We start from the raw sequence: 27,910 nt of genomic DNA, 5'->3' as shown, positions 1-27,910 counted from the left end.
TTCACTGTGAAAGTTCCCCTGAAGATGAAGCCCCAATAGCAGAAGGATTTCTACCCTCTGATTTTAAGTAGATGCATCAATGTTGCATCTTCTCGGAAAAAACAAACTGACATGTTGATAATACAGTTTAAGAGTGTTTTCTAATGAGAATTTAAACTGATAATGCTATCAACCAATCCATCCATTCTGGGCTGTGCAGGAGGTGTCCCTCCTGATGTCTTGCATAGATGCATATTTTGGACTGAGTCATAATCCTTCTCATGAGACGTATCAGGTTGGCTTTATTGGGCCTGAGAGAATAACAGCACAAGAGGCTGGTTAGTGCTTAAAGGTTGGGTGAAGGGAGGAAGTGCTCACCATTGCACTGTGCATGGAGGACCAGAGGTGGCCACACTGTCCCCAACACCCTTGAGACAAGCCCTGTGGCTGGTGAGAAGTGGGTGCCATTCTCTTCCCCCTCTCAAGGGCCAGGACCTTTGTGGCACAGCACTGAAGGATGATTTTCAAGCTGAGTACCTTCCTTACAGGTGGCAGCATCACAGAACTCTGGCACCTGCTACCTTGGCAATTGAAGTACGGAGGATACAACTTGTGGATAGAAGCACTTTCATAAATTATTCCCAAAGTCAGGCCTTTTACTGATCCATACCCCTCTCTTCTGCTGCCTCCTACTCTACAAACATATAACTAAAATGTTTACTCTTTTAAAATTACAGGTTGTGTGGTTTAATACATGCTTTAATCTAGTAGTCTCTTCCTCTTAAGACACATTTATTGTTCTAAATACAGGCATTAATTTGACTTGGTATGTTACTATTTCTGTAGTTAAATTCATTGCTAACTGCTAAATCCCTTAAATAATGATATTTCTCTACAACTTATTTGTTAGCCATCCTTTCACAAACTGAGGGAATAGGTCATCACTTTGACACTTACGTTTGACATTTGTTAGAGTTAAAAGAAAAACAACTAACAAAACTAAACAAGTAAATGTTAAACCAGTGCTAACTGTTATGATAAGGAAACAGAATTGTCAGGGCTTTGGACATTTTTTTTCAAGAAGTGTAGCAATTCTAACACAGTCATTAACATCATTTGCATTAATGCAAATACCTAAAAACCAGCAGAATGTTGAAAATATACTTTCTGACTGAATACCTAATGCTGTGGTTCAGCTGAGCATGTTGACTGAAAGCCACCAAAAACCTGAAGACTAATTTACAGTTCTCCTATTTGACACAGCTTCATGCATTATTACTGCTCTGTAATACATATACAGAACATTTAAAAAGAAAAAGCAGTATGCTTCTCAGTGATCAGATTTACTATCTGTCATGAAACTGAGAAGGATTCCAGACTAAAATCACTAAGGATGGAAAAGTGAAGAAAATATGCAAGATTTATGAAGAAAAAAACCTCAAACCACACAGAGAAAAAGCTACAACATAGAAATTGACTATCACAGCTTGCTCATGTTAATCTTCAGAATGAAATTTTCAGAATTTAGCAAAGAGAAGATTGCTAAATTTTGGCAATTTTGGAAGAACTACATACTTTTTCTCATGTTACTGCAATATATTTCTTTTATTTATTATTGTCTCAGAGGAAGAATGTTACAATGTAGTGTTTGAAGCAGCATTTACTTGGCAGCAGAGGACAAGGGATGCATACAAACACAGGCAGAAAAACAACTTTATACATAACCTCATATTCAGAACAAAAATAAAACCCACCAAATTCACTACTGATTTCTTTTTATACTTATGTTGGGAATATTTTTAAAGATTCTTTGCCTAGAGAATTATGTAGCTTGATAAAAGCCAAGTACTTTGCAGAGAACAGAATATAAAGCTATTTCCAATACTACTTATGAAGATAGGTCTGAGGTAGAAAGGTGGTCATGGCTTTCCTCTTCTGTAAAATCTGGGGTTTTTTCTTCTCAGAAAAACTACATTACATTTTAATAGGAGCCAGTGTCTTCTTGTCTCACCTTGACAACTTTGCTCCACTTGCTCAAGACTAACACTTAGCATTACTACAGTGTTTTTCAGACACTAAGTCCTACATCACCTCTGAGAGGTAAAAGCACTATCACCCCCATTTTACAGATGGGAAAACAGAGGCAGAGTGGTTAAATGACTTGCCAAAGGGGTCAGAAAGAACTGGCACTGGTGCCAACAGTAGAAGGTGGTCAACACTGTGCCTGAATCACTCCTTGAGCAGCAGCAGTTCAGGAGTAAATACTGTGGGTGCAGGACAGTCTGGCTAGCAAAACTTCACAAAACATTGGAAATTCCTGACCTGCTCTTTTAATGTCCCCTAGCATTTTTTAATAGCAGTAGAGAATTTTACACCTCTTTCAATACTATTTTAAGTTTGTTTTTTTCCTTCAGTGATAATTAAGAACAACACAGCTTTTTTTTCTCTTTACTATACATGAAAGATATTGCATGCAGTTTTACCAATTAAAGGTATGTTCTAGAATTAAAGCAAGTGTTCATGCAGCATTGTAAACCCTGTGAAGGAAGTAAAATCTCTTATGATAATCTTTAAACTACAGATCAGCTCATCAGTGCCATAACTTGCCCATAATTATCAAAAGTACATAAATAAATTATTTCAAAGATAAGGATGATCTGCAAGATTACAATGCCAAATGATAACATCTAAGTGCACTGTAGTTCTGGAGGAAGTTTTGTTGCTAATAGTATTGGAAAGGGCTTTCTAATTGTCTCTTCATTTCCAAGAGGCAGACAAAAGAAAGGAATCTCACAGAAATGAGCTTTACTTCATAGACTAAATTCCAAAACTTGAAGCAAGTTTGGCCCAGCAGGGAACAGCAAAGCTTTGTCTCTGAACAAAGTTGGGAAAGATTACACTAACTTAGAGGATAGCTTAAGTTGGTTTTAGTAAGAACTAAGTCCTCTTTTTAGCTATCTCCTGATTCAAAGTAAAGTAAGGCTTAATAAAAATAATCCTCCAAATGGAGTGTTGGCTGGAAATAATGAAAAGAAAGTTAAAAATACCACTTAGGTACATAAGAATACTACTTATGACTTGAAATGAGAGTTTACCTTGTTAAACTGAATTAAAATATTGTATCTTGCACCCAATATTGTTAACCAGTAACAATAATGCAGATTATGGGAACTTCATATGCCAATGCTGAAAATAATGCAAGGATATTCTGAAATCTGTGTGGTCAGATGGCTAGCATATAAATAATCAGTATAGAATATTACATGTATGAGAATATAACTAAGAGTATTTTACAATGCAAAAGCAAAGAGCTGAAAGGAATGTATAAATGTAACGTTTTGCTCCAAACTCCTTATGCAGTTCTCTTTACGATTATCAAAAAGAACGTATATAAAGCCCCTGCCCCTTTTCCCCTGGCTGTATATTTATACAAATCAGTGACAAATATTCCACTGCTTGTTAATTTACAGTTGCATAGAAAGGGAAGAAGGAAAAAAAAAAAAAAAAAAAAAAAGAAAGGAGGTACTATAAAAACAACATCCTCGTCTTTGGGTATTCAGTGTTGTACTGTTTCAAGTAGAACACGCGGTCGGAGCGCACGGCGTGTCCCAGGGTCCCGTGCAGGTTTGTGATGAGGCGGAACGCGCGGCCGGCAGGTTGCAGAACTGCAAGCCAGGAAGCACTGGCTGACATCCCAATGAGCACTTCACATGGCCTGTCGTGATGAGGAACAACATCAGTACCACGTGTCGGCACACACAGAAACTTCTCACTGCTCTGGGCTCAGTCAGCTCAGGACTGTGACGTCATCTTACAAAAGCCATGTATTTTAAAAATTTACATGTATTGGCCTGAGACTCAGCAAGAACTGGGGCATACAGTTAAAAGAAATCCAAGTTTACAATATTGCAGTCCTTGAAGTGGTTGCCTATTCAGCACAGACAGCTTAATCTAGTGTCTAAGGTGCTGTGTGGCTCCTGATCCTTGTGCACGGTGCCCACAGCTTCTGATGGTGAAGCTGTGGGCACCAGGACACAAGGACATAAGGACATATTCTTTGCAAGAACCAGCTTTGATCTTGCAAGATAATTGGTCCCAATAAATGCAAGCAGGTTCCATGTAGAACCTACAGAACCTGTGGCAGTGCTTGAACTAGTAGAAATTTTCTATTACCTATGATATTCTGGAATCTGGCCTTTCTGTTGTATCAGTCTAGCTCTCAAATAGATCTCTAGAAAAAAACATAGACAAAACCACCCCAGCCCCTTCGCTTTAATGGAACTTTTCACTAGCTTTGTTTCCAATGCCTATGCAAGTATGTAAACATGTCTCATACCTGTGGTCTGCCACTGAAACTTGCTGCAAATAGAAAAAAAAAAAAGTTAGAAATTCACATGATTCTGCATTTTGACAGTTTAAAAACAAAGTTACTATTAGGAAAATACATACTACAGAAGAAAAAAAAGACTTATCTTTAAAAGACTAAACATTTAATTAGAAATATGTTCTAGTGGTTTAATTCTTCACAAACTTACTTTTAGTAATTTTATAGCATTATAGTGATACAGCTAATAAGAATTGTTTCACTTTCATGATTTGTAGCCACAGAAACCCCCAAGTGTTGTGTTACAGTAACATCTGTTTAAAATTCACTGTTCTGGGCATCACTGAGATGCACAGACAAGACTTCTGCAGTGTTGTACACCTGCCTACTTCTAAGGACCAATGACATAAACAAGGAAGGAAAAGGGGGAATTATATCCATGATCAGTGGATCTCAACGGACAAAAAAAACCAAAACCAAACAACAAACCACAAAACAACTAAAACCACCATTGAAGGCATTGTTGGCCTTACTATATAAATAATTGCTTCATAAAGGATATTTGATATAAATACACAGATTTCAAGACAAATTATAACCTGAAATCCATGAAAACAATTAAAGCAAGTAAGACAATTATCTCTGTTAAACAGTCAAAATGGGATAAAAATTATCTGCATAAGGCTCAGATACTATTAACTCCTTGATAGAGGCTTTGGCCATGGCAGAAGAGACAAGTAAAGAAGAGGACGAAGTTTTCTACTTCTTGGTTTTTGTTTTGTTAATAATTGGACATGAGATGTTTCATATGAAGGTTGTTTTGATAAAATTGAGTTTGGGTATAACAAAGAGGCTAAGGATGTTATTTTTTAAGGTTAGGAATACCATGCTGCCTAGAGAGTCCATGGAATTTACATAATTTGAAGTCTTACAGAACAGATTTGACAACTGTCTGGCCAGGAAGAGAGATCCCTCTCCAATGGCCACAGGAAAAGATGATGGACTTAATGACAGACAGTATCTGTCTTCCTTAGCAAAACTCAGAGTGTAATGCACTTTGCTGGGAAGAGCAGACTCATAATCCTCATTCCAGGCTTCTAAAACATTTAAGATATGAACCTGACAGTCAAAAAAAATTTACTCCCAAGTAAAAGATGTTATAGAGTGACTGAATGAGAGCAAACATAAGTAGTACTTACTAATTGGGGCAAGGTGGTTTAGCCTGACAACAGGGAAAAAGTCACATGAAATTTGCCTTCTTTTAATCTTAAATGCTCAGACAGACTACACAATATGCATGGGCCATGGTTTTCACTAGCAGTATTCTTCTGTCTCATTCAAGGTGTTTGTTCATGGAATCAGAGAATTTTTTTTCTGTTTTACAGTCCTGGAGAACAGCCAGCATGACCAATGCAATTTACTTTAAATTGATTTGGGCCAAATGACCATGTAGCTGTATAGTAATTATAGCAAGACAGTAATTTGCAAAACCAAGAACAAATGCTTGAGTTGCACCTTATATTGATTTGTATACACACACCCTCAAGGTGTGCTGAGCAGCTGCACTAGATGTTGACTTCAAATGAGATGCTCCTTAGAATGAAATCCTTAATTTGCAGAACAAGGGGCTCTGAATTTTTAAGCTCATCAAAAATCAAAAAAGACAGCTGAAACAAGACCTTTTTAGTAGAACACAATTTTCTTTTTAAAAACACGCAAGGTGCACCTTATGTGATGTAGTTTGTCACAGCCAAACAATATATGGTCAAGAGATAAAAGGGGTATTGCAACAGGGTTCACAGAGCTTTCCAAAGAGCAGAGTTGAGTCTCGATGCTTCCAAAAGGACTGTGCATGAACAGCCACTCTCTGACCTTTGCCATTTAAAACTGACCATTATTGTTACATTTCATTTGAATCTTTCAACAGTTTTGAGAATATATCAAAGCTTTCACTACTGTTTTTCTAAGGCAAAAGAGCTGAAATATATATATATATAAAGACGTGTATATACATACATGTATATGCATAAATGTATTTTACAAAACCCACCAAAATACATGAGACAGCTCCTCACATTTGCAAGTACAAAGACACTGGAAGGAGGAGGAGGATCAGTGGAAATGTATGTCAGCTGATAAAAGACATGCATAGGAACAAGCTGGTTTTCCTTTTGTTCTCTCTTTAATAGACACTGAATAAAACATCAACTTCCAATGCATTTAAGCAGGGAAAGGTGTTATGTGCTGCATTCTCAGATGTCCTCTGGTCTATTTAATAACTAGTTCAGTAATTAGTGTAAGGACTTTTTTTTTCAAACTTTGTTACAAAAACTGCATTCAGAAATTCTGAATCTACTTAATTCACTTAAGTTTCACAAAAGGTTTTTATCAGCAGCTACTGACCTTCCTCTTATGTGGGCACTGCTGAAAATTCCACATTGAGCTGCTGGCTTTTCTTATAGTGAATTGCTTCCACTTAAAACAAGAACATTTATCTACCTTCACAAATAGTGTCTGTTGAGGAATTTTAAGGGACAGAATTATATAGCTTGCATATTTACACAAGAAATATCCTCAGAGATATTTACTTTCCTAGTCAATACCACAAGAATGATTTTTATTTTTTTTTCCAAAAGACCATCTCAAATTCAATATGATTCTCATAGATATATTTTGATGAACTTACAGCAGCAAGCTGGAAATGTGTTGTTGATTTGCTCCATAACATCTGTTAGATCTGTGTTGGTATCATGAGGTGGAACTAACAAGTCATCTGCAGATATGACAACAAAAACAGGAATTTTGTAACAAGAGGAGAAAAAAAAGGACAACAACATTCTAAAAGGCATTCTTAGCCAAACTTCCAGGTAAATACTCCTGTGTATTTCCAGGGAAAAGAGTACCTGACACTTTTGTACTGTGCAGGAACTATCATTGATAATTGCTAGCCTTGGGAGTAGACATGAAAGTTACATTATTGATTTGTTGTTGTATTAATTTCTCTTTTATTAAAACTTAACCACTGCATCCAGGATTTCACTAGAAGTTACCAGCACGGAACAGTATATAAAAATTTATGGTCAAAATAAATAAAATTACAAGATGATGGAATTAAACTCAGTAGCTTCTCAATTAAAATTCTATTCCAATTGCAGATGATTTGTCATGTAACTTTCAGAGTGAATACACCATTTTTCCTCTGAAAAAATCCCAGCATTTATCTTTTAAGTGGTCTTTATTCAATATGTACCAGCCTTTTCAGTAGTGCTAAAATCCTCCTTGCCATGTCTTTGAAAAATGATGGTTAAATTTAGCCAAGAGAACGGTCAGGGAATATAACTGGCTGTGTTGTCGGCAGTTTTATTGGACAGCATCTTTTTACTGCATGAAATCAGACTCCAAGAAGTTCAGTGTTTCTCCAGATAAAGTAAAAACATATGTTAATGCTGAATGAAAAATGTTCAGAATATTTTTCCCGTTTTCTACAGAAACAAAATAATATTTAATCTATAACACATGGCTTAAAAAAAAAAAAACAAAACAGGTGGAACTTGTACCTAAGATAATTTGAGAAAAATATTTTCCTTTTTCCCCTACTTTTGACCATGAAATGGTCTATAGTTATTTCTGGTAACTCCTGGTGAAATTAATGAGTTCTGATGCTGGAGAATTTAAAATATTCTTTCAAGAGAGAAACCCCTTTATGCGCAAGAGCCTGTACCCATAAATATTGAGTTATTCCTAAAGATGTGAACCTTTTGGGAGTGGGAACATCAAAATACCAGCATAAGCAGAGGTTACACAAGAATTTTTAAAGCAGACAGCAAGTGTAGATTACATGATTTGGACATTTGGTCCTGTGTCTGACAGGGGTCCATGTGTGTACTGTAGGACAGACAGCTCTTGGCCACTTCAGTCTGATGAAGTCTGGTTCCCCTTTCAGTGAGGATGGATTTGCCCAGTAAATGCTCTTGGTGAGAACAGATGGAACCAAGGAGTCTATCAACAAAAGTCTGTAATTCAGAGTCACGTGGATCCTTGGGACACTGCCGCCCTTCACAAGTGTGAGGAAGCAACACCTCCAGCTGCACTGAGGAGAAGCATCGCAAAGATCTGCTCCTTTTGATTTAGAAATCTTTCCAGAAGGTGCCAACAAAGCTATCCAGCAGTCACCTATGGGCCCATGAGCACATTATCTGATGTGAACACTCACCTGTCTGATGGAACTGTGAGCCTGTGTCCTGCTCCAGCGGGAAGCCAAGGACAGAGTGCTGGGGTGAAGCACAGGGGGAGGCGCCATTGACCCGGGGATCTGACTCGGGCTACATTAAAGACAAGACACAGATTTATGTTACCTGTATCCTCAAAATTTAAATGTAGGCTTGTATGCAGACATCTTGTTCCTTTCCTTTTTTATGTGCTCTTTCTTGTTTGTTCTCCAAACTACTAAAAGTTAGCTTAGGTCTATACAACTAATGAGGGGGAAAAAGCCATGAAAAACCAATCAAGAACTTGTTAAAAGAAAATTTAGACTTAGGAACAGCTCTTACAAGACTCCAGGTGATGGTCTTCTTGAAAACAACATTCTATTGTATCACAAAAACACAATGTAATGTACAACACACACAGTATACCAAGGTTCCCAGTTCAGTTCTGCAGAAAGACTACACAATGGGATTATTTGGGTTGTATTTATCTGCAGGAGTATATACACACATACACACACACAAACAGGACATTCAGCTAGGGGTCCATAAAAAGCTTTACAAGGATGACTAGGCATGCTTAGGAACAACTGTTCAATCATGAACAGATTTGTAGAACTCCAGAATCAAATGAAGACTAAAGACAGATTTGAAACAACCTCATTAAATCTAAAAAGTGGTAGCCAGGCATCACTCCTGCTGATGCTGCTTTTCAACCATGTGGAAGACAGCAAATTTGCAGGGATTAGTACTATGTAAAAATCTGTACTACATAGATTCCTGAAAATTATGAGAAATAACTTACATACTTTGAAAAAAAGCTTTTCTGGACTCTTAAATTTACTTGAAGAATGACTGAAATTGGTATTTCATTTAGCTCTAACCATGTGTGTGTTTGAGGTTACGTTTAAGTATACATACATGGATAGAAAATAAGAAAAGCCTATAGCAGATCAGAAATATTGGAAGAGGCCTTATTCAGGCTTTTTCCCTTCTTTTCCTTCCTTCTGTTAAAAATTCCTTTGAGGAAGACACTAGTAATACGGAATTTGAGCTGTGGAAGTAATTGTTCTGAAAAAAACAGAAATAAGTGAAATAATATTTATATCTGAGGTAAATGTAGCTGAAATTGTTGTTGCTATCACTAATCTTTTTAATAGCAAATCATGAAATTACTTCTGAACAGCTTAAGAAGCATGTTATTTCAGTAAATCTATCAAAAGCAGATACTGAAGTAATACAAAAGATCATTGCTTTTGAGGTCCTTTTGAAACTGAGCAAGTACCTAGAATAGCTATGAGACTTTTTGCAGAGTTAGAATCAGAACAGCTGTTGATTGGTACACAAGTTCGCTCCTTAGCACTTCACAGCCTTAACTGAAATACTCAATTTCTTGAGATAGCTTCCAACTTAACAAAAACAATCTTCAGTAAAACTTCTCTAAATCTCATCTCTTTCAGCATGACAATACTACAGGCCAGGTTTGACTAGAAGAATAAACCAGGAAATATTAGTCTGCATAGGAGACAAAGAAAAATGGAAAGCCAGAGAAAGATTTTACTGTCGAGACACTTCTATGAATAGTGAATTACTATCAAGTAGTTAAGTAATTTGCTGCTCAGTACCAGGCTTCAATCCAGCTAAAGAGTCTAAGTAAAATGAGTGTGGTGATTTTAAGTTGGAGAAGCCTGGGATAATTTAACCCAGGCAATTCCGTATTGCCAGGAACCACTGTCTAAGATGTCAGAGCTGTAATGGTAAAGAGAAGAAGCAAATTCTCCAATGGTTAAGAGTCCCTTCAATACAGAACAACAAGACTAACTCCAGCAGCGGAGTCACTGCTTGCCCACCCCACAAACAGATGAACAGAGAGAATGTGAATCATTCAAAATGCAAACTTGCACCTGGAGTAAATCTCTGCCTCTGGTGCTGTTCAGGCAGCAACTATGAATAAATTGTGCACAGATGAATGAGGGTGAATGAGAAGATCTGTGCTGGACATATAAAATTGCAGCACAGCAACACGTAGGCTCAGTCAAGGATAGTGAGGCACTGCAAAGTCAACAGTTCAAGTTGATAGATAGAAATTAAATGCCTACAAACTCAGGTGGTGAGTCAGTCTAGGTACCACTTGTGTTGTGATAAAAGAACACTGCAGAGCACAAGGACTATCAGTGAATGAAAAGAGAAAGCAAAACATACTTGGAATACCTTACATTGATGTACTATATATTGCTCTAGCAGTCAGAATGAAATATTGCAGCTGGATTGAAAAACAAGTCAAAACCTGCAAAACCACCCTCTTCTAATTAGATAGCATTGCCTGATTACTTCATTTTCATTTAAATATACTGATAAATGTTACACTGTGTAGTTCTAGTGGCTGCAATAAAAAAAAAAAAGCCTAAACAAACCAAACTCTTCTTCCAAATTAAGGACAATATTGTTAAGCAGCTGAAGAGTGGGGCGTGGAGCAGAAAGTGAAGGTTTGTAGTAGTGGCATTATTGCCTTAATATAATACTTATCTTAAGTATCTTATAATCTTAATACTCAGATACTGGAAAATGTTAAATGCAAACCAGTTGAAGATATAGATATATCAGCATATATTTACATGACTTAACAATTTTATTGTTAGAGAACTTGAGAAAAATAATAGTAGAAAATCACATTCTATTTGACTGCAATTATACAACACCCACAAAATATGAGCACTTCCATCTTAACCCACTTCAGGTGTCATGAAGTTCATGTATTCTTATTCAAAGCAATGCAGCAGACAACCTTTAAGCCAGATGCCAGAAGCTCTAGATATTATTACACACCTGCTGCTTCTTCTTGAAAGAAATAAAAGCAGGGATACTGAGCATGTCTCTATAGAGATGTGTGAGAGGTTTCCAACTCCAGTCTCAGGGAGTTTTCAAACTTTTTAGGTAAAACCAAGCAAGATATGAAGGGACAAATAAGTCCGTCTCCAGAAAACTCTGAAATTGTGATTTTGTTTCTGTATTACAGCAGTTTTAAAAGCATTTCAAAGGAGATATTTAATTCAACCAGTTTTAATCTAGAGTGCCTCCTGCTGGAGTCTTTCCCAAAGAAGAGCCTGTAGTGCTCTGTGGCTCAATGCATAGCTAAGGTATACCTGCTCTTCTCTTGACTTCTGCTACTTTTGGTAAAAAACAAAACCTCAGTGTCCCCAGTCTGAATCACAAGAAACCTCAGAAATGCCAATTTTACTACCACATTCATTACAGGTGTTTCTTCTTGCTCCAGAGTTTATGCTACAAAAGAAGCCAACTTTCCTGCACTCTTCTGATAAAGCTCCTCTGTTTTCAGCTGGAGAGGGAGTTGCAGCCCCTGTTTACTCTCTCTGTCTGATCATACAGCTGTTGACAGATGATTTTAGTTCCCACTAACTTCAATATCAAATTCAAATTAAACCTCTATTCAGTAGCTCAGAGAAAACAGAGAGAAATCCAAACAGACTTTAAATGCCCTTCATACAGGTCTCACTTTGACTTTGCAAATGCAGTATCTATAAAGGTTGAAGAAAGAAAAATGAGAATGGATTCTTTGTTTTTTCTCTGTCTGATTAACATGCTGGTATCAAAGCTGTCACATGCCAGTTCTGTTTCACCTTCCTTTTTGGCACCCTAATCAATCAGGCAGACAAAAATGACAACATTCTGTGACAGCTACCAATCCTTTGGGCTTGCTAAAATAAAAATAGTAGGCTAACCTCAGAATTGTGACCTGAAGTAGACAAATGTGCAGTGAGGATGCATGCGTATTTCTGCTAAAGGTGCTCTCTTAAGAATGTCCTAGAATGCTCTCATCTAGATAAAGCAGTTACTACATGAAAGTTTCTAAATTTTATTAACTCTCTATCCCAATACTTGTGTGTAGACAGACTCAGTCCAATCTTCTGGTGGAAAAAAAAGTCCCAGTATTTTACACTCAGTGGTATAAAACACCAGTCAGGAGGCTAGTGGAGAAGAGGAATGGGGTTACTTGATGTTGACAGAATAGATAAACAGAGATGGCATGAAATGCCAGCCATGGCAAAGATATTGCTATGGAACAGTTGTGTCCTTAATACTAGTAATTATACTGTTATATATTTTGAGATTGAGACTTAGGGGTATCTTTCTTGCAAGTCATCCATCTTATTAATGAGAAAAGGTATTCCTTCTATCCACTGGGACAGCAAATAAAAGTAAAATAAATAAGTAAGAAATAAGTATAAATAGGGTTCCAATAAAGTCCTTCCCCAAGCAGTGAAAGAGATAAAGGCTGTCCTAAAAGGTAGTGGCCAAGCTGATGGAACAACAAACATGCTGAAGAGTGGTCATTCTATTCAGAAAGGGGGCAATAATGGAATTCAGTGCTATTTTATAATTCTATCAATGTCAAAATAAATTTCAAAGAACATTACTAAAAATTTAAATTATTTATAACTTCTGAATCCCCATCAGGGGAATAGCTTCAGCATTCTGGAAATTGCTCGTAGAACATCCAGTAAATTAAGTAATGATATGTAAAGAAAGGCATATTAAAAGCCACAGATATGTATAATGCAGATCTTCTCATGTACTTGACTCTGTATGAGCCACTTTATTAAATGACAGAGGAGAAACAAAGACCTTAGGAAATTACACTTGGAACAATCAGAAGCACGGCATGACTCCCACAGAGACAGGACAATGCGAACAGAAAGCAAAGGAGCCACAGTATACAGTAAATGTGGTGTAAACAGTAAGAAATACTGAAAAAGGTCACCTCTATTCTACTTTACTCTATCTGAACCCAAGAGCTGCAGAATGCCTAGAAAATTCCAAAGGCAGAAACTGTAAGAAGGAATTATTGTCCCTTCTCCCACCCATTTCATCACAACAAAAGCCTATATCCTAAAGGTGTTACTAAGAATAGTATAAGGATCCAAAAAAGGTTACAAAATTGTGAGATCATCCTCAGATACATTAGGGAAAAAAAAAAGCGGGGGGTCAGTTTAAGGAGTGAACAAGTTTCTGCTCTAAGCACTAAGGCACAAGTGACCATGGGCTTGGCAGAATTTCTGTGTTCTCTTCAACCATGTTTCTTTGCAGATTTTGAACCACTCTTTGAAAGACCAAGTATTGACCATATATCCTAAGATCCTTACTTTATAAATTATTAACAGTGCACCAATTGCTATCTTTGCTGTGAAATATTACAGCTACTCAAATACTGATGAAAATGATAGAATAACAGTAGGAACAAAAAAACCTACTCTGCTAGAGGAGAGGAGAAGTAATTGAACGGATGCATTTAAATCCTATTCAGCCAAAACTGCCTAGAAAAATGACAAAGTCAACCAGTGAAACAAACAGCAACTACCTTAATTCCTGTAATGAGAGTATCATCTACAGCAGGAACTTAGGCCATTTTAATATCTGGTTCATGTAGCCTGTTTCTTGGCTTAGTTAAATCCTCTACTACATACAGCCAGACATCTGACTCATGGAAGGCAGGAAACACTTGTCTTACTGTACTCTGACCCAAAATGTAATGATCAGTTAGAAGAAAACATTCATACAAATTTATCTTCATTACTCAAGCTTCCCTACATGACATAGTACAAACCTACCATCTCTAACAACACCTGGTGTATGTTACTCCTGTTATTTCTGTAAGCCAGGTGTGTACATGCTGACTTACAAAGCAATCAGTGTTTGTTCTGCCAACAAGGAAACCCTACGACCTCCAGCAACCAAGAGTTGCTAAAAGGCTCTTCCCTCCAGCATTTGCTTGTGTGAAAGATCAGTTTGCTGTAGCGTATTGGTCTAAATATGCTACTCGAGAGGAACTGCATTTTCAATGTAATTAATTGCTCCCTTGTATTTCAGACATCTTTTGCCATCTGTCTCTGGCATGCTAAGGGAGGTTTGAGTGACTAATTGTGAAAGCAAATAAACATATTATTTAAGGAAAGTGTCTGGGAAAACAAGTCAAACGTGGGATGTGGCTGCCATCATTACTTGAAGTAGGGTATATATTTTCTTCCTATGCTTTTTAATTAATGAAAACCTATTGCTCTGTGTTATTCTCAGTGTTTTCTAAGTTCCCATGATCACTCCAGCACTTGCAATAATTTTCTGCTCATTTGACATTAACCCTGGTTTATACTAGAGAATAAGAAAAAATACTTCATTAGAAATTACTGGTTGCAACAGACCAAGAGCGCATGGTGAAAATACCTGCAGTAAAATGTCAATGCCTTTGCTCCACCAAGAAATCCATTGTGCAGAAACAGTATGGGACAGAGTGTACAAGTACCTGCTCGAGCAGCTGCCGTAGCCGGTGAAGCTGAGACTCCAGTTGTTTATTGTGATCCTCCAATATTTGCATCCTTGCTTCCAGGCGACCTTTATGTTGCCTCAGGAGTTTAGCTTCAGCAATGAGCTCAGCATCTTCAGAAGCATGCTGAGGTGACACAACGGAGTCAGGAGGCGATGCAAGAGGGTTTATTCCTCTCCGAAGATGTTGCTCCTTTAGCTGCTCATATTCTATCTGCAGACTCCTGCGATATGGAGAAGTGGAGGAGAATGACGACTTAATCAAGTAAATGAAAATAAAAGACTTCTTACATCAAACATTGTTAGCATCTCCAACTAACAACACAAATAGCTCAAAGACAATGTTTTGACTTGTGTTCTATGGGGTATTGAGAAAAAGGCAGTGAAGTAAAAGTGAAACTGCTTTATTTCTTCACAGACACATCCCTCTTCTATCTAACAGAGCCAGGCTATACACAACATATGCCTTGATTGTGGACTGTTGTTTGGGTTTTTTTTGCTAAAATCATGACTTCTAGGTCCCTCATCCTCAACAGAGTACATGCATGGCTCAAACAGCAACAAAAGACAATTCAGACACCAGTAGGATGATTATGAGACCTTTGTTCTTCCTCAAGGTCAGCAATGATACGCTCCAACTCTCCCCGCTCTTCCTTCTCCACTGACTTGAGTATCTGAGCAGGACTCTGTGGCTGACTCACAGGTGACTCTCCTCCCAGCGTCTGACAGTACTGCTGGATAAGGGCATGCTCATCCTCTCTGAAACAGTAAAACAACACAGATAAAGAAAGAGCAGTAAAACATTTATTATGTGAGCAAACATCTCTATCAAGTTGAGGGATTTTGTTTGTTTATGGAAAAAGACTAAGTGAGAATTAAGCCTAAAAAGCATGCTGAAAGGAAACCATATAAACATATAATGGACAGGAAAAAAAAGATTCATCAGTAAAGTAAAGCATCAGTTTAGTTTAATCTATGCATAAAGAATAAATGCTGCTAGTGGTTTGAAAAGAAAGAGTGAAAACAAGAATCAGTCAGCAAAGATTTGAAATGTCTTAAAAATAAGTAAAACAAACAAGCATCTTCTAGATCCTTTTTTTAACAATATGTGATATATGTGAAATTTTTAGGAGATAATTTTTGTTTTCCAAATTTACCTAATAAAGTTAGAGGAAAAAAAAAGTCCCATTAAAATTAATGAAAAAAAGGTACATTTTTTCTCCCCCTATTTTGATATACACATACAATACCTTGAAATTCTGCATTGGCAATAGATTTCCTTTTTAGAGATTCAGGGACAGAAATAAACTATAACAATGTCCTCCTCCTGACTCATATGAAATTACCTTCTGGTAAGGAGATACAGAAGTCCTGACACTTTCAATTATGCTTTAATACCCAAGTGAATTTGGTTTTGTATAGATGTGCCTTACTTTCCAAGTTGCTGGCTTTTCTCCATAAATTAAGTCAGATAGATAGAAAGTGAAAGATACCACATTCTTAAAACCAGTTTGCTTGCTTGGTTACTCAAGAAGGATGAATCAACAACAGAAAAACTGATACTATTCACTTTTTAAGAGAGAAATTGCTACAGCAGTATAAATGCTGAAGAAAATTCTCCTAAAATTATCTCCTTTAATTGACTGCAAACCAGATACTCATATATTATGATACCATGAAGTATTGTTACCAACTTTACCCTAAGGATCTCCTACAGTTAAAGCATGGCCAGAGCAGAGTGACACCCACGGGAATATATACACACACATATTCAGAGATTATTTAGAAAAGAGACTTTTCCACATTAAAAATATTTCATGTGCTAACTTTTTTCCTCCTATTGTTGGAAAGTGTCAGCTGTGAATTCTGCTATCCACTGGTTATGGAACAAAAAGTATCCTCAAGGATTGCCCTTGAAAACACATGCAAAAAATGAGAAGTTCATTATATGCAAAGTATTTATTTTCCAAATAAAGGTGTAATGGAGATTTTCCAGAGGCTTTTAAAAATATCCTGTCAGTCAATTTAACATCATTCATCACAGAATTTCCAAATGTACCATCTCATTTGAATAATAGTAAAACCAGTTATTTAGAAAAGTATACCCTGGAAGAAACAACAGTTACTTCTATGGACAAAAAGAGTCTATAAATAAATGCATGTAAAAGTAAAGCACATTAGGTGTCTTACAGGCCATGCATATAGATCAGGGGTTTCCTCAGAAATAAGTTCAAACTCTTGGGACAAAAGGAGAAAATGCATGTGACAGGAACAGTTGTGTTATGACAGTCACATAAATACTGTTTGTGCAAAGAAAAACCTTGTTTTATCCTTTTGAACCAAGATTTTTTGTTAGCTCAGGTATCAATATCAATTTAAAACATCATCAGTATTAGAAACAAGACAAAATAGCCAAAGATTAAGTAAATCCTGATTCCTGGTGTGTCTTGGGAAAGTACTTCTATCATTTAGCAAAATGCTTTGGTTCTTATTGCACTGCTTAAGATAAAATTTGTACTGAAGTCTAATCTCATGGTAGAATAACACCAAATTATTTCTTCCCAAGAATAACTATTCACTAGCTACCAAAAGCTATGAGCCTTCCACTTTCCAAACCATGACTGAGACTTGAAAATTTAGGCTCGTGAAGTCAAAGAAATGTACATCAAGTAAGAACATCTATGCCTGCTGAAAACAATCCAAACAAGAAAAAATATAGTCTGTGACAGTTCTGTCCACTGGATAAAAAACCTAATTATTGAGTTTTGCTTTTAAAAATGAGTAAAAAGTTTATAGAAAATAATGTACATTCACTTATTTCTTAGCTGTCCTGGCTGCTGTCAGTATTACATTCATGAGAAGAAATGACAGCATGGATCTTCCCCACAAAAGAATAAATTTAATGAATGTTTCATTAAATATATATATATAGAGAGAGAGAGAGTTAAATTGAGGTTGCATGAGCATTTAAGTCCTTAAAAGCAGTAGTTACATCCAAGAATCCTAGCTGAAAAAGAAACAGAAGGAAACAGAACAGTGTTCCTTTTCTCCCCCTTTACCTACAAAACAACAACAAAAAAAGCCTTTAACTGCTTTATCTTCTTCACTACTTGAGTGATCTCAGGGAAATTTATAATCACCATTGTTTGTCATTAATACTTCACATCTACTTGAAACTAAGACAAAGGTGAGTGCAGGTAACAGAGTTTGGATCAGGTCCCAGTGCCATCATTAAAACCTCACTGTGCTTCTCTACCCACCAGTCATCCTGACAACAATACCTATCCCTTATAATGAAATTTTTACCCAAGTGAGGTAACCCCTCTGGGGGCTCCAAACTCTGCAGGGCACAGGTCTCCAAAATGTGCAGAGTACTCTGTGACTGAAATGGCCACAGCAAGCCAAAAGTGCTGGCAATTCAATGTCACACCTTGGGCGAGCACAAAAACAGAGTCAAAGCAGGCAGGTGAGGGAACACAGCTTCATCTTCCAGGCTTCAAAACACTGTTTACATGTGAATTTAGGTGATACTGTGTGACTACACATACAACCTTTTGAGCAAGGGTGTTGATGATGTCAGGAAATGTTCACTTAATCTAGTTTAGTCTGGTTATTTTAATTATGCATCAAAAAGCTGGTGCCTACATTTTGAAATGGTGAAATAGTTTATAAGCAAAATTTCAAACATCTAAACTGGATCTTTTTTAAAATAGGGCTCTGTAAAGCTGGATTTATTATATTTATTGGAATTTTTTATATCTGAGATTTTTTCAAGATTTTGCATTAGGTGTAGCCTCATTTTTTAATGAAACCAATGAATGCTCTAAAAAAGGAGTTTACACAGTAAATGCTTATATACTCTTGACTGTGTTGTGATCTAGATTACATCAACACAGCTAAATACAGGTAATATATTTGGTCTCAAAGTTATTCAGTCTAGAAAAAAACTTCATTTCCTGTCTCTCCCACTGGTTCAGAGCCTCAGAAAGCCTACTGGAGAGACTGTGAATATTGATTGCTCTTTTTTAGGCATCACACATTGCAACTGACAGCACACTTTTTCACAGGCACTTGATAAAGGAAGTCTTCTGAAGCAAAAGTGTATTTCTAACATGTGTTCTATCTTTGGTTTGTCTTGCAAAATTACTAGTTTGAAAAAGCACAGCCTTGAACCTGCACCAACAAACCTCATGACTGTAATTAGAACAGATTCATTAGTAGCACAGGAGTCCCAGGACAGGGCTTTAAATGATCTACAACATAAGGTCATTGATCTATGCCAGGCAAAAGCTTTCATTTTAAGGATCTGGGACATTGTCCTGTAGATGTGGTGGGAGATGGCAATCAGAAATCAAAATAAAAGTATCATGTAAAGTTTTATTGCTCACTCTTTCTTGGTGGTTATTTTATTGAATAACCTGTGTGCTTTGAGAAACAACCAGAAGTACACAAAGTCCTTTGACAGCAGAGGCTGTAGCTCCTATTCTGCATTTCACCACAGTAAAAAGCAGCAAACAAGCCATCCCAGAAGGTCAGACTTGAAAGAAGTGCATCTCAGAGGAAAAGAACACCCCAACAAAGAAGCCCAGGGAAAACAGCCTTTGAAGTATCCTACTCTCTTTGTGGACATATATTTCCAAGATGTCTATTCCAAAACATGCATTGTGCATAGAGGAAGCAAGAGGCAAATAAAGCTGCATATAACCTTCCCTTTTATTTGACTATGCTGTAGAAAGAAAAATTCCTATTTCCTGACCATCACTTTTCATCAGTGATTTATTTTGTAATTATATCGGATTAAAAAAACTAATTGCCGAGTTGGATTTAAGATAGGAAGATGTAGCTATTTGTGAACTTACTTCCTTGGCAATTTTCATTTTTGCTGTAGCTCTTATATTAAGCACCATGGATTCTAGTCCAAATAAAGTGTACTTTGACCTACTGATGCTATATAAGACATCCTAGAACCAGGATGAAAAAGGTACTCAAAAATACTTAGTCTAATTTTTTCTTCTTCTCCAAATTTTACCATCACATGAAACAAATTTCTTATTGTGACAAGATACCTTTTAACCACTTTATATCATGTCACAGGATTCAGTTACTACATACTGGGCCTCCAATTTGACTTGCACCACCTTAAGTAGCAATCCCAAGTAAAAGTATCAATGGCCTTCATTTCTGAAACTGTTTCTGCTTCTGAACCTGAGTGCAGAGTTCCCTAACAAAGAAAATTTCAGGTTTGTTCCAACTCTGCCTTAGGATAAGCATGAAATAGCATCAACAATGCTGTGGATGTGAAGATAACTGGTAGTAAAGGCACTAACCAGAAAACAGCTATTAATCATCTGCATTTATTCTGAAAATATTTATACTATGCACAGTGCAATTCACTTTGGTATGGGCTGGATAGGATAGCTCAGACATTACAGGAATAGGAGAGTTACACTCTTGTCCTATTTCTCTAACAATTTTGATTTTCATTCTACTACAACATGATTTCTCAAATTGTGAGGCATAGCTTTCTGTTAGGAAATGATTATTAAACATCCTTTGTTGTAAAGATTTAATTTTTTCCTTATGCTCATCTTAATTTGTGAGTAAAGTGCTTTAAAGATAGAGATGATATTGCATTAATTAAAGCCAAATAAAAATCCATCACAACATTCTAGCCTAAACCTTTAGAACTGTCTAATGCAAAGAGAAGATGACATGAAAGGAAAATATTTCTATTCAATGTATTTGTACTAGAAAATTCATTCATGAGAGCATTAGAATGTTTTTAAAGAAGCTGGACATACTACAGTAGAGACTGTGCCCTTTTTTTTTTTTGCTATCTACAACTATTTTTCTGATTAAGGAAAAGGCATTTTTTAATGAAATTCACATATCTTTTGAAAAGGGGAGGGTTAGCAAAGCTTAGTCAGAGAGACAGAAGTCACAATGACATTCAAGAAAGCAGGTTAGTTAAAACCCAAGAATTATCTTTGATGATTGCTTTCTTAATCAAATGGCATATTGCAAAACATTCCTGAAAATAAACTCATTATGTTTAACTAAGCGCAGAAATTTTCTTATTCAAATGCAGATGAACTTCTTACATATAATCTCTGAAGAATGAAGAGTGTTAAAAGTATTGTTGCTGAGCTTGTGACCCTGACAAGACCAAAGAAGTAACTTTCAAAATCAAGTGCAGCACTGCCTCTGTTCTATATTCACAGTAAACTGAAGGACTCTTCAGGACCAGTGATAAGATTATGAAACAGAAATACAATTATGAGAAGCAAAGAATTTGGTTTCCAAACTAGCAATTGTTCCCCGAATGTTTGAACTTATACTGTAAAAAAAAGTAGTTTGGCTTGGAGGTTTACATCTGAACTGAAAAAAACGTATTCACATTTCAAATTGTTCCTTTGAATTCCATCCATATGAGAATGGTTACACCATCTCCATTTCTATGTTAAATAGTATTTTAAAAAGTAATAGATTTGAACTATAATCCTAAATTCTCAATGTTTCAGCAACTTCTGATCCAAACTGGGAAACAAACTTCAGAGCTCTGTAGTTCCCTGGGAAAACCTCTTCATCAAAAAGGGCTGTCAAGCACTGGAACAGGTAGCCCAGGGCAGTGGTTGAGTCACCATCACTGGAGGTATTTAAGGGAGGCAGATGTGGCACTAGGGAACATGGTTTAATGGTGGACTTGGACAGCTGGATGAATGACCTTAAAGGTCTTTTCCAGCCTAAATGATTCTTTGATAATACTTTAAACATTAAACCACAGACCTTCAGAATCTTGAGTACTTCGGTACTTATGCCTTAATGAGAGCATGCATTGTAATCTGCAAATAAAACAGAACTACAAGGTTACTTTCTTGCCCGTATTTTGTTTGTGTAACAGTCCCCTGACTGAAATCCAAATTCAGAGGTACCTATCACATGTTGGTACATAAGTTTCCATATTCTTTTTCTAAGGAAAAGGAATGCAGGGAAATCGCTTTAAAAATCAACAGTTGATTTGCCAGTAAAAATAAAGCATACACCTCCCCCTTTTACCATTGGGATGGATGGTTGTTTTGTCTCTGTGTATGAGTAGGCTCATTAATTGCAAAGTACACAACTCAAGTGTATGAGCATTTAGCTGCCTTCAAGTTTCCAGCTTTCCTGCCAAATGAAAGTATGTTTGCTCTTCTTATTTTGTGGAAGGTAAATCAAAAGGGAATATTCTGGCTGCTTTTTCCTTGCTGGAGAGGGTGCCAATGACAGAAATACATTAAAACAGTTCACATGAAAAAAGGTTTTATTTGGTATGTAAATGCAGTTAATTAATCAGGAAAGAGGCAACAATTAAACGAGGTCGCATGTGCTTCTTTCAAGCAAACTATTTTAAAGCTCAAGCTGTTAGTATACTTATGGATAGAATAATTTCATTATTAGATTTTAAATTATTACTTATTATTAAATTATTAACTATTACTGAGATCAACAGCATTTTCTAACTAAACCTGAATGAGAACAATTTCAGTTTTCCTCTTTAAAAGTGCTGCTGGTATTTGTTAATAACTTAGAAGAGTCCTACAATGCTGATTTAATTAACTGAACTGATGATAAAGTGAGGTTAAACATTGGTTTCTACATTAAAAAAAGAAAAAGTATTTACTTCATCAGTAGTTCAAGGGGTTCTATGTTTTTCAAGCATAGAACCAATGCATTTTAATTAAGGTTTTTACAATAAAAGCAACACATAATTAAAAAAAAAAAAGGTAGAATTAATGTAGGACTATGTTTATTACATAGGACAATTCCAGGCGCAAACAGATGGATCAGCAGCCAGAAAACTGAAATATAAACTAGAAGTAGCAACACTGTTCTGGCTCTGAAGCATCTTCAAAGTACAGAAGTTTGCTGTGTTTTTTTTAAAAGAAAAAGTTGTCCAGGGTCTAGCAAAAGCCTAGAAAAGGATTTATTTTCTTTTATACTATGATAAAAGCAGAAAAGGAATACAAAGTAGAACCAACAGGGCTGTGGCCTTTTCCTAGTCACATGAAATATCCTCACTCTTGAAGCAGAATGTCTGACAAACACAGAGTTCCCACACACCATCAAGTGAACATCAATTTCAACAACTGGTGCTCAGAATAACTAAACTTATGGAGGCATCCTTGGGCTCATACTTATTAGCTGCTCTCACTGGGACGAAGTTCTGTGTTAGAACTGCTGAAGAGTACACCATGAATGTGTAAGCAAAGTTCCTGACAGCTGCAATGAGTCTGAGCTACTTACACGCTTCCTGTGGTGGAGCTGCTGTCCATGAGGAAGGAGCCGTTGGTCCTTTCCATCTGCGCAAGCCTGAAAGGCAGGGAAAGACCACGACTTTCAGACAACAGGCTGCACAATTTCACCAGAGGCACTGTGAAAATCAATTCTATTTTGAAACAGCTCAGATATGCCAATCTTTGCATACGTGCTTAGGAATAGAGCCCTAGATTTTGTGATGAAAACCTATAATCCAGAGGACTTTTATGAGAAACTTGTGCTATGATTAATTAATTCTACTTGCCAAACAACAAAATTGTATTTTCTAACTCTAGTATAATTATCATTAGCATCACCACAACTCTCATGGCAAAATTAGTTAAAGAGATGTTTTCACAGATGGTTTTCTTTTTGAATTTTCTAAAGCTGGACTAACAAAAGAGGATGAATCCTTTTTAAATATAGCACATGCAACATCTGAAATTACTCTTGGCAAATAATACCACACTGTGGACAGACAAGTCCTGTAAAACATCACAAAAAGCAGTATAATTACAGAGAATCATTGCCTAGAGTTCCTCATTTTGGAAGCAATTAATCTAAAAAGACCAGATTATTAGACTGTATACATAAGGTCTTACAGTTCTTTAAAATCAAAGCAGAAATTTTCTATCCAAGTTTTGAGAAAAGATGTACCTTATGTACATAAGACATACATAAAAATTTAGGAACACTTAATGCTCTACATATATATTCAACTGCACCAAATATGCCTATTTCCAAATATGCCTTTACTATAAAAATATCTTCACATATATTTTTGCAAGTGCATTATGCATTGCTACAGACATTTTCAAACTTCCTTTTGAAGGAAGTGTGCAAGGCCCTAAAGAACAGGGAACTCTGGTGACTTCTTTTAGAACGGTGCAAATTTGCCCTTCTGTACATTTGTCACTATTCCTGAGGGTTGAAGAAGAATAATAAATGAAGGCACACACTGAATGTCATTTTGACTGTCTATTCCACCAAGGCTGGGGTGAGACATTGTGCTCCAATATCTCCCCTGAAGGGAAGAGAATCTCTGAAGTGACTCAGGACAAATCACATCATGTCTGCTCTAGGGCATCTCAAACAAATCTAGCTCACAGTGAGCAACATGCTTACAAGTCACCTTTATAAAGCTGCTAAGCTCAGCATCTTTAAATCATTTGATGAAACAATTTTAGAAATTAATCCTCACAGTCCCTTTGTCACATAGGGAAGTAGTACAACACCCATTACTTTTAAGAGAGAAGGGCCTGCCCTGAATCCCTTAGTGATTAACAGATATTCCAACTCACAAATGCAGATTTCACCATTATTATCACATTTAGGATCTCCATCATTAACAAGGATTTGCTTGGGATACAGAACCAGATGGCCCTAATCAGGGAGCACAGAGAGACAGGGAAAGGACCCTAGAGTTGCAAAGATCCTTCAAGGTAGGATAAAAACTGAAAGCTGAGGAAGGAAATTAGAAGCAACTCAGAGGTGACACGGCACACCAGAACAGGGAGATGATTCCAGGCAGGGGATTTTGTAAATAGAAAAATGAGAGCTGAATGTTCTCCAACCAGTGACAGGGCTTTAAGCCCTAATATACTGATTCTGCTGGGCACTGTCTTAATAGGGAAGCCCTGACAATATTTCTTAAAAGCTGCTTAGCTGAAAAGACCAGAACAATAAAAAGATTTACTATTTTATATGCAACATATGCATAACAGATTCAACTAGAAAGGACACAATAAAAATTATATGAAAGACACAGAATTATGGGACATTTTGAGATTTTATTGCTGGAGGAAAAACAATCCTGAGTAGTTTTGGACAGATTACCTATGAGGCAATTAGTAGTAGGTTTTTGATTTTGGTAAGCAATGTTTGCACATAGCAGGTACAGATTTAGGTTTGTATCATGAATGATAATCGAGCAGTGCACAGCCCACCTTCAGCTAATCTTATTCCAAGCAGAACTGGTAAGAGGTGAGGGGAGCAGAGGAAAAACAGCTATTGCAACTAGGATCTCCACTGATCCTTAATGAGAGTCCACAGTTTGAGCTTCATCTTCACACAAAAAGCCACAGTATTGTGGCACCACAGGCTGCAAAAAGGACACAGGTAGACAGAAAAGTCTCCATCCCTCTACAGAAATTAAATTTGTCTGGTTCTGGGGCTTTAATTGATTACAACATGGCCTAAGTTATAGACTCAAAGAAATGCCAGGTGATTTATATGAATGACATGTTTCAAATAACTGAAAAGCTCTGTAATAACTTTGTCTGTCATTGTGGTATATTACTAATGAAGGACGAAAATATTTGCTGTTGGGGGACAAAAAAAGAATAGGCTGACTGTAGGTAGCCCTTCAGCTTTATTTCCTGCCCTTTTTTCCTTTGCTGCAAAGACCATGTGCAGCATAACCTAGGCATTTAAAAAAATGGTCTGAAGATTTTTAAGGTGCCCATAAATAAGAATGCTATTAATTTAAACATGCACCCTGAATTTTTATTCAAAAAATAAAAAAATTAAAATTATTTTTAAGTTGTGGAGATCAGATACAACAATAAAAACACCCAAAGAAAAACCTAGTCATTTCCCATGGTACTAATTTTTGAGAGGGTGTCTCTGGTTAATATTTCACCATCATCACACCCTTAACTCCATATGAGAGGAAATGCCCTCGAGTTGCACAAGGAGAGGTTTAGGTTAGATATTACAAAAAGTTTCTTCTGTGAAAAGATGGTCTGGTATTGGAACAGGATGCCCAAGGAAGATTTGGAATCACCTTCCCTGGAAGCATTCAAAAGGCATGTGGAGGTGACACTTGGGGACATGGTTTAGTGGTGAGCACAGTCATGCTGAGTTAATGGCTGGGCTTGATGATTTTAGGTCTTTTCTAGCCTTTATGATTCTGTGATCACCAGCTCTGAATGTACAGAAATGAGTTAACAAAACACAGAAACATTGAGTTGGACTTGGCATAACAGACATTTTATCCCAACAAGGGTGACCCCACAAAAGCCACAACATAAAACAACCATAATTACAACCTACTCTGCTAAAAGCCAACAATAGTGCAGAGTGTCAGCCTATCACAGAAGAAAAAAAACCCCCTGGATCTAATATCCTACTGGGAAAACCTGTATACAGAACAAGTTCAGCTTATTTCAAAGGCTAAACATGAAGAAAGAAACAAATAATAGCACATTTTAGAAACAATAAAATTTTGCAACAGCTTCCATTCTGTAGGAGAGATGATATATTTAACACATGTATTTTACATTTAATATGACTGTAATCAGAAGCTAATGATTAAAAACTTTCTACTTTTTTCTAAGCAGATAGAATGATATCTTTTTAATAAATAAGATCCAACCAGTAATGTGTATTAAAAACTGGAGAAATCAACCACAAAATGCAATGGACTAGTGAGAAACCACGTCTCTTACCTAGTAGCATACTGTTCTATCCTGGAGTGTGTGTCATCATGAAACAGCTGTGGAGACTGGGAAGGACTAGTTTGAACATAATAATAAAAAAAAATTAGTGGTGTCTAAAGCCATTCATCATACAGACAACATAATACTTAAATCAAGTTAGACTGATGACAAATAAATACATGCACAATATTCCCAAGGGCGTTATTGCTTTGGGTCAGCCATGCCCTGTAGTTCAGGGACATCAGATTAGCTGCAACTGAGCTAAAAGGAAACAATTGGCAAATGAGGCTTTCCAGATAAAGGGGTTCTGCATACTCACTCATATTGCTCTGGCCACATACTGATGAGAGTGATAGGACTGTAAGGAAGACAAAAACAAAAACAAAAAAAAAGAGGGAAAGAATGAAACTATGAAACAAAAACCTTAGCACTATTTAAGCAAGAGAAAGCTGGAGAAACACAAAATATTTTAAACAGCAACCCATCCTGAACCAGTAACAATTGATGCAGAAAACAGCAAAAAATACTGCCACATGTCATGGAGAGACAAAGGACTGACCTACATAATTTTGTTCCATAAAAAAAATCCAAATCAGTGCTATTGATTGAACTACAGTTCATAAACCATAATCAATCAATCTAAATTCTGGTCAAGCAATGGAACTTTAATTTCAAAGTAACTAGTAAAATGTATTAAAAGAAAAGTGGGGTGCAAAACCCCCACCAATAAGCCATCCCCTATAGCTCACAGTTATCAATGCTTCTTTTCCTTACACATAAAAATAATGAGGTAAATACATATTGTATTACATTCTCACACTCAAATAGCTATAAAAGACTTTTTATTTTCTTTAATGTCTTTCTATTAAAAGGAATGCATTACTGACTTTTGCCACCTGCAGGGCAGAGAACCAATACCAAGAGTTTTCTCAGCATGGTGCTGACAATTTATCTGTATATTTCCCACATGACTGGACTAACAGAATTTTATCCTGACCTGTGATTATAGTTTTATCATTCCAATTTCTGGCAGCATTGGCAAGCTTTCATCACATTAAAGCAGCTTGCTTTCTTGTGTTGGTGGCAGCCGAAGACCACCCTTGTGGGTAACATTTGAACATCTGAATGTGCATTGCTTCCTTAGAAGCCATCAATCAGGCAGTTCTCAGATTACTTCCTCCTGTATCTTAAACTGCTAATGAGGAGGTTTTGTTTACTTGCTGCAAATGAAAGGCACAGCCCTACAGTCATGAAAGCCCTTAGACCGTGGGCACTGGCGCTGAGCTGCTGTGCAAATGCAGAGCATCTTTGCTGAAGCCTCGCATGGGCTG

General features: G+C 36.7%; 1 protein-coding gene across 8 annotated transcripts in view; it reads right to left on the bottom strand.

The window, feature by feature from the left end:
* Positions 1–1,554: 1,554 nt before the first annotated feature.
* Positions 1,555–27,910, bottom strand: part of UTRN (utrophin) — a 339,362-nt gene continuing 313,006 nt past the window's right edge. For all 8 annotated transcript variants that reach the window (XM_086877551.1, XM_086877555.1, XM_086877553.1 and 5 more), the window contains 9 exons: positions 26,899–26,937; positions 26,589–26,654; positions 23,128–23,193; positions 15,445–15,603; positions 14,825–15,068; positions 8,517–8,625; positions 6,990–7,076; positions 4,316–4,338; positions 1,555–3,694 (listed from right to left, as the gene is read on the bottom strand). In XM_086877551.1, coding sequence (XP_086733677.1) covers positions 3,686–3,694; positions 4,316–4,338; positions 6,990–7,076; positions 8,517–8,625; positions 14,825–15,068; positions 15,445–15,603; positions 23,128–23,193; positions 26,589–26,654; positions 26,899–26,937 — 802 coding nt within the window. In that variant the 3' untranslated portion in view covers positions 1,555–3,685. The remainder of the gene's footprint in view (positions 3,695–4,315; positions 4,339–6,989; positions 7,077–8,516; positions 8,626–14,824; positions 15,069–15,444; positions 15,604–23,127; positions 23,194–26,588; positions 26,655–26,898; positions 26,938–27,910) is intronic.

This window comes from Cyanistes caeruleus, chromosome 2 (genome assembly GCF_971803275.1).
Source record: "Cyanistes caeruleus chromosome 2, bCyaCae1.hap1.1, whole genome shotgun sequence".
NCBI classification, from domain to species: Eukaryota; Metazoa; Chordata; class Aves; order Passeriformes; family Paridae; genus Cyanistes; species Cyanistes caeruleus.
The sequence above is the reverse complement of the archived record's forward strand: the minus strand, read 5'-3'. Positions and strand labels throughout refer to the sequence as shown.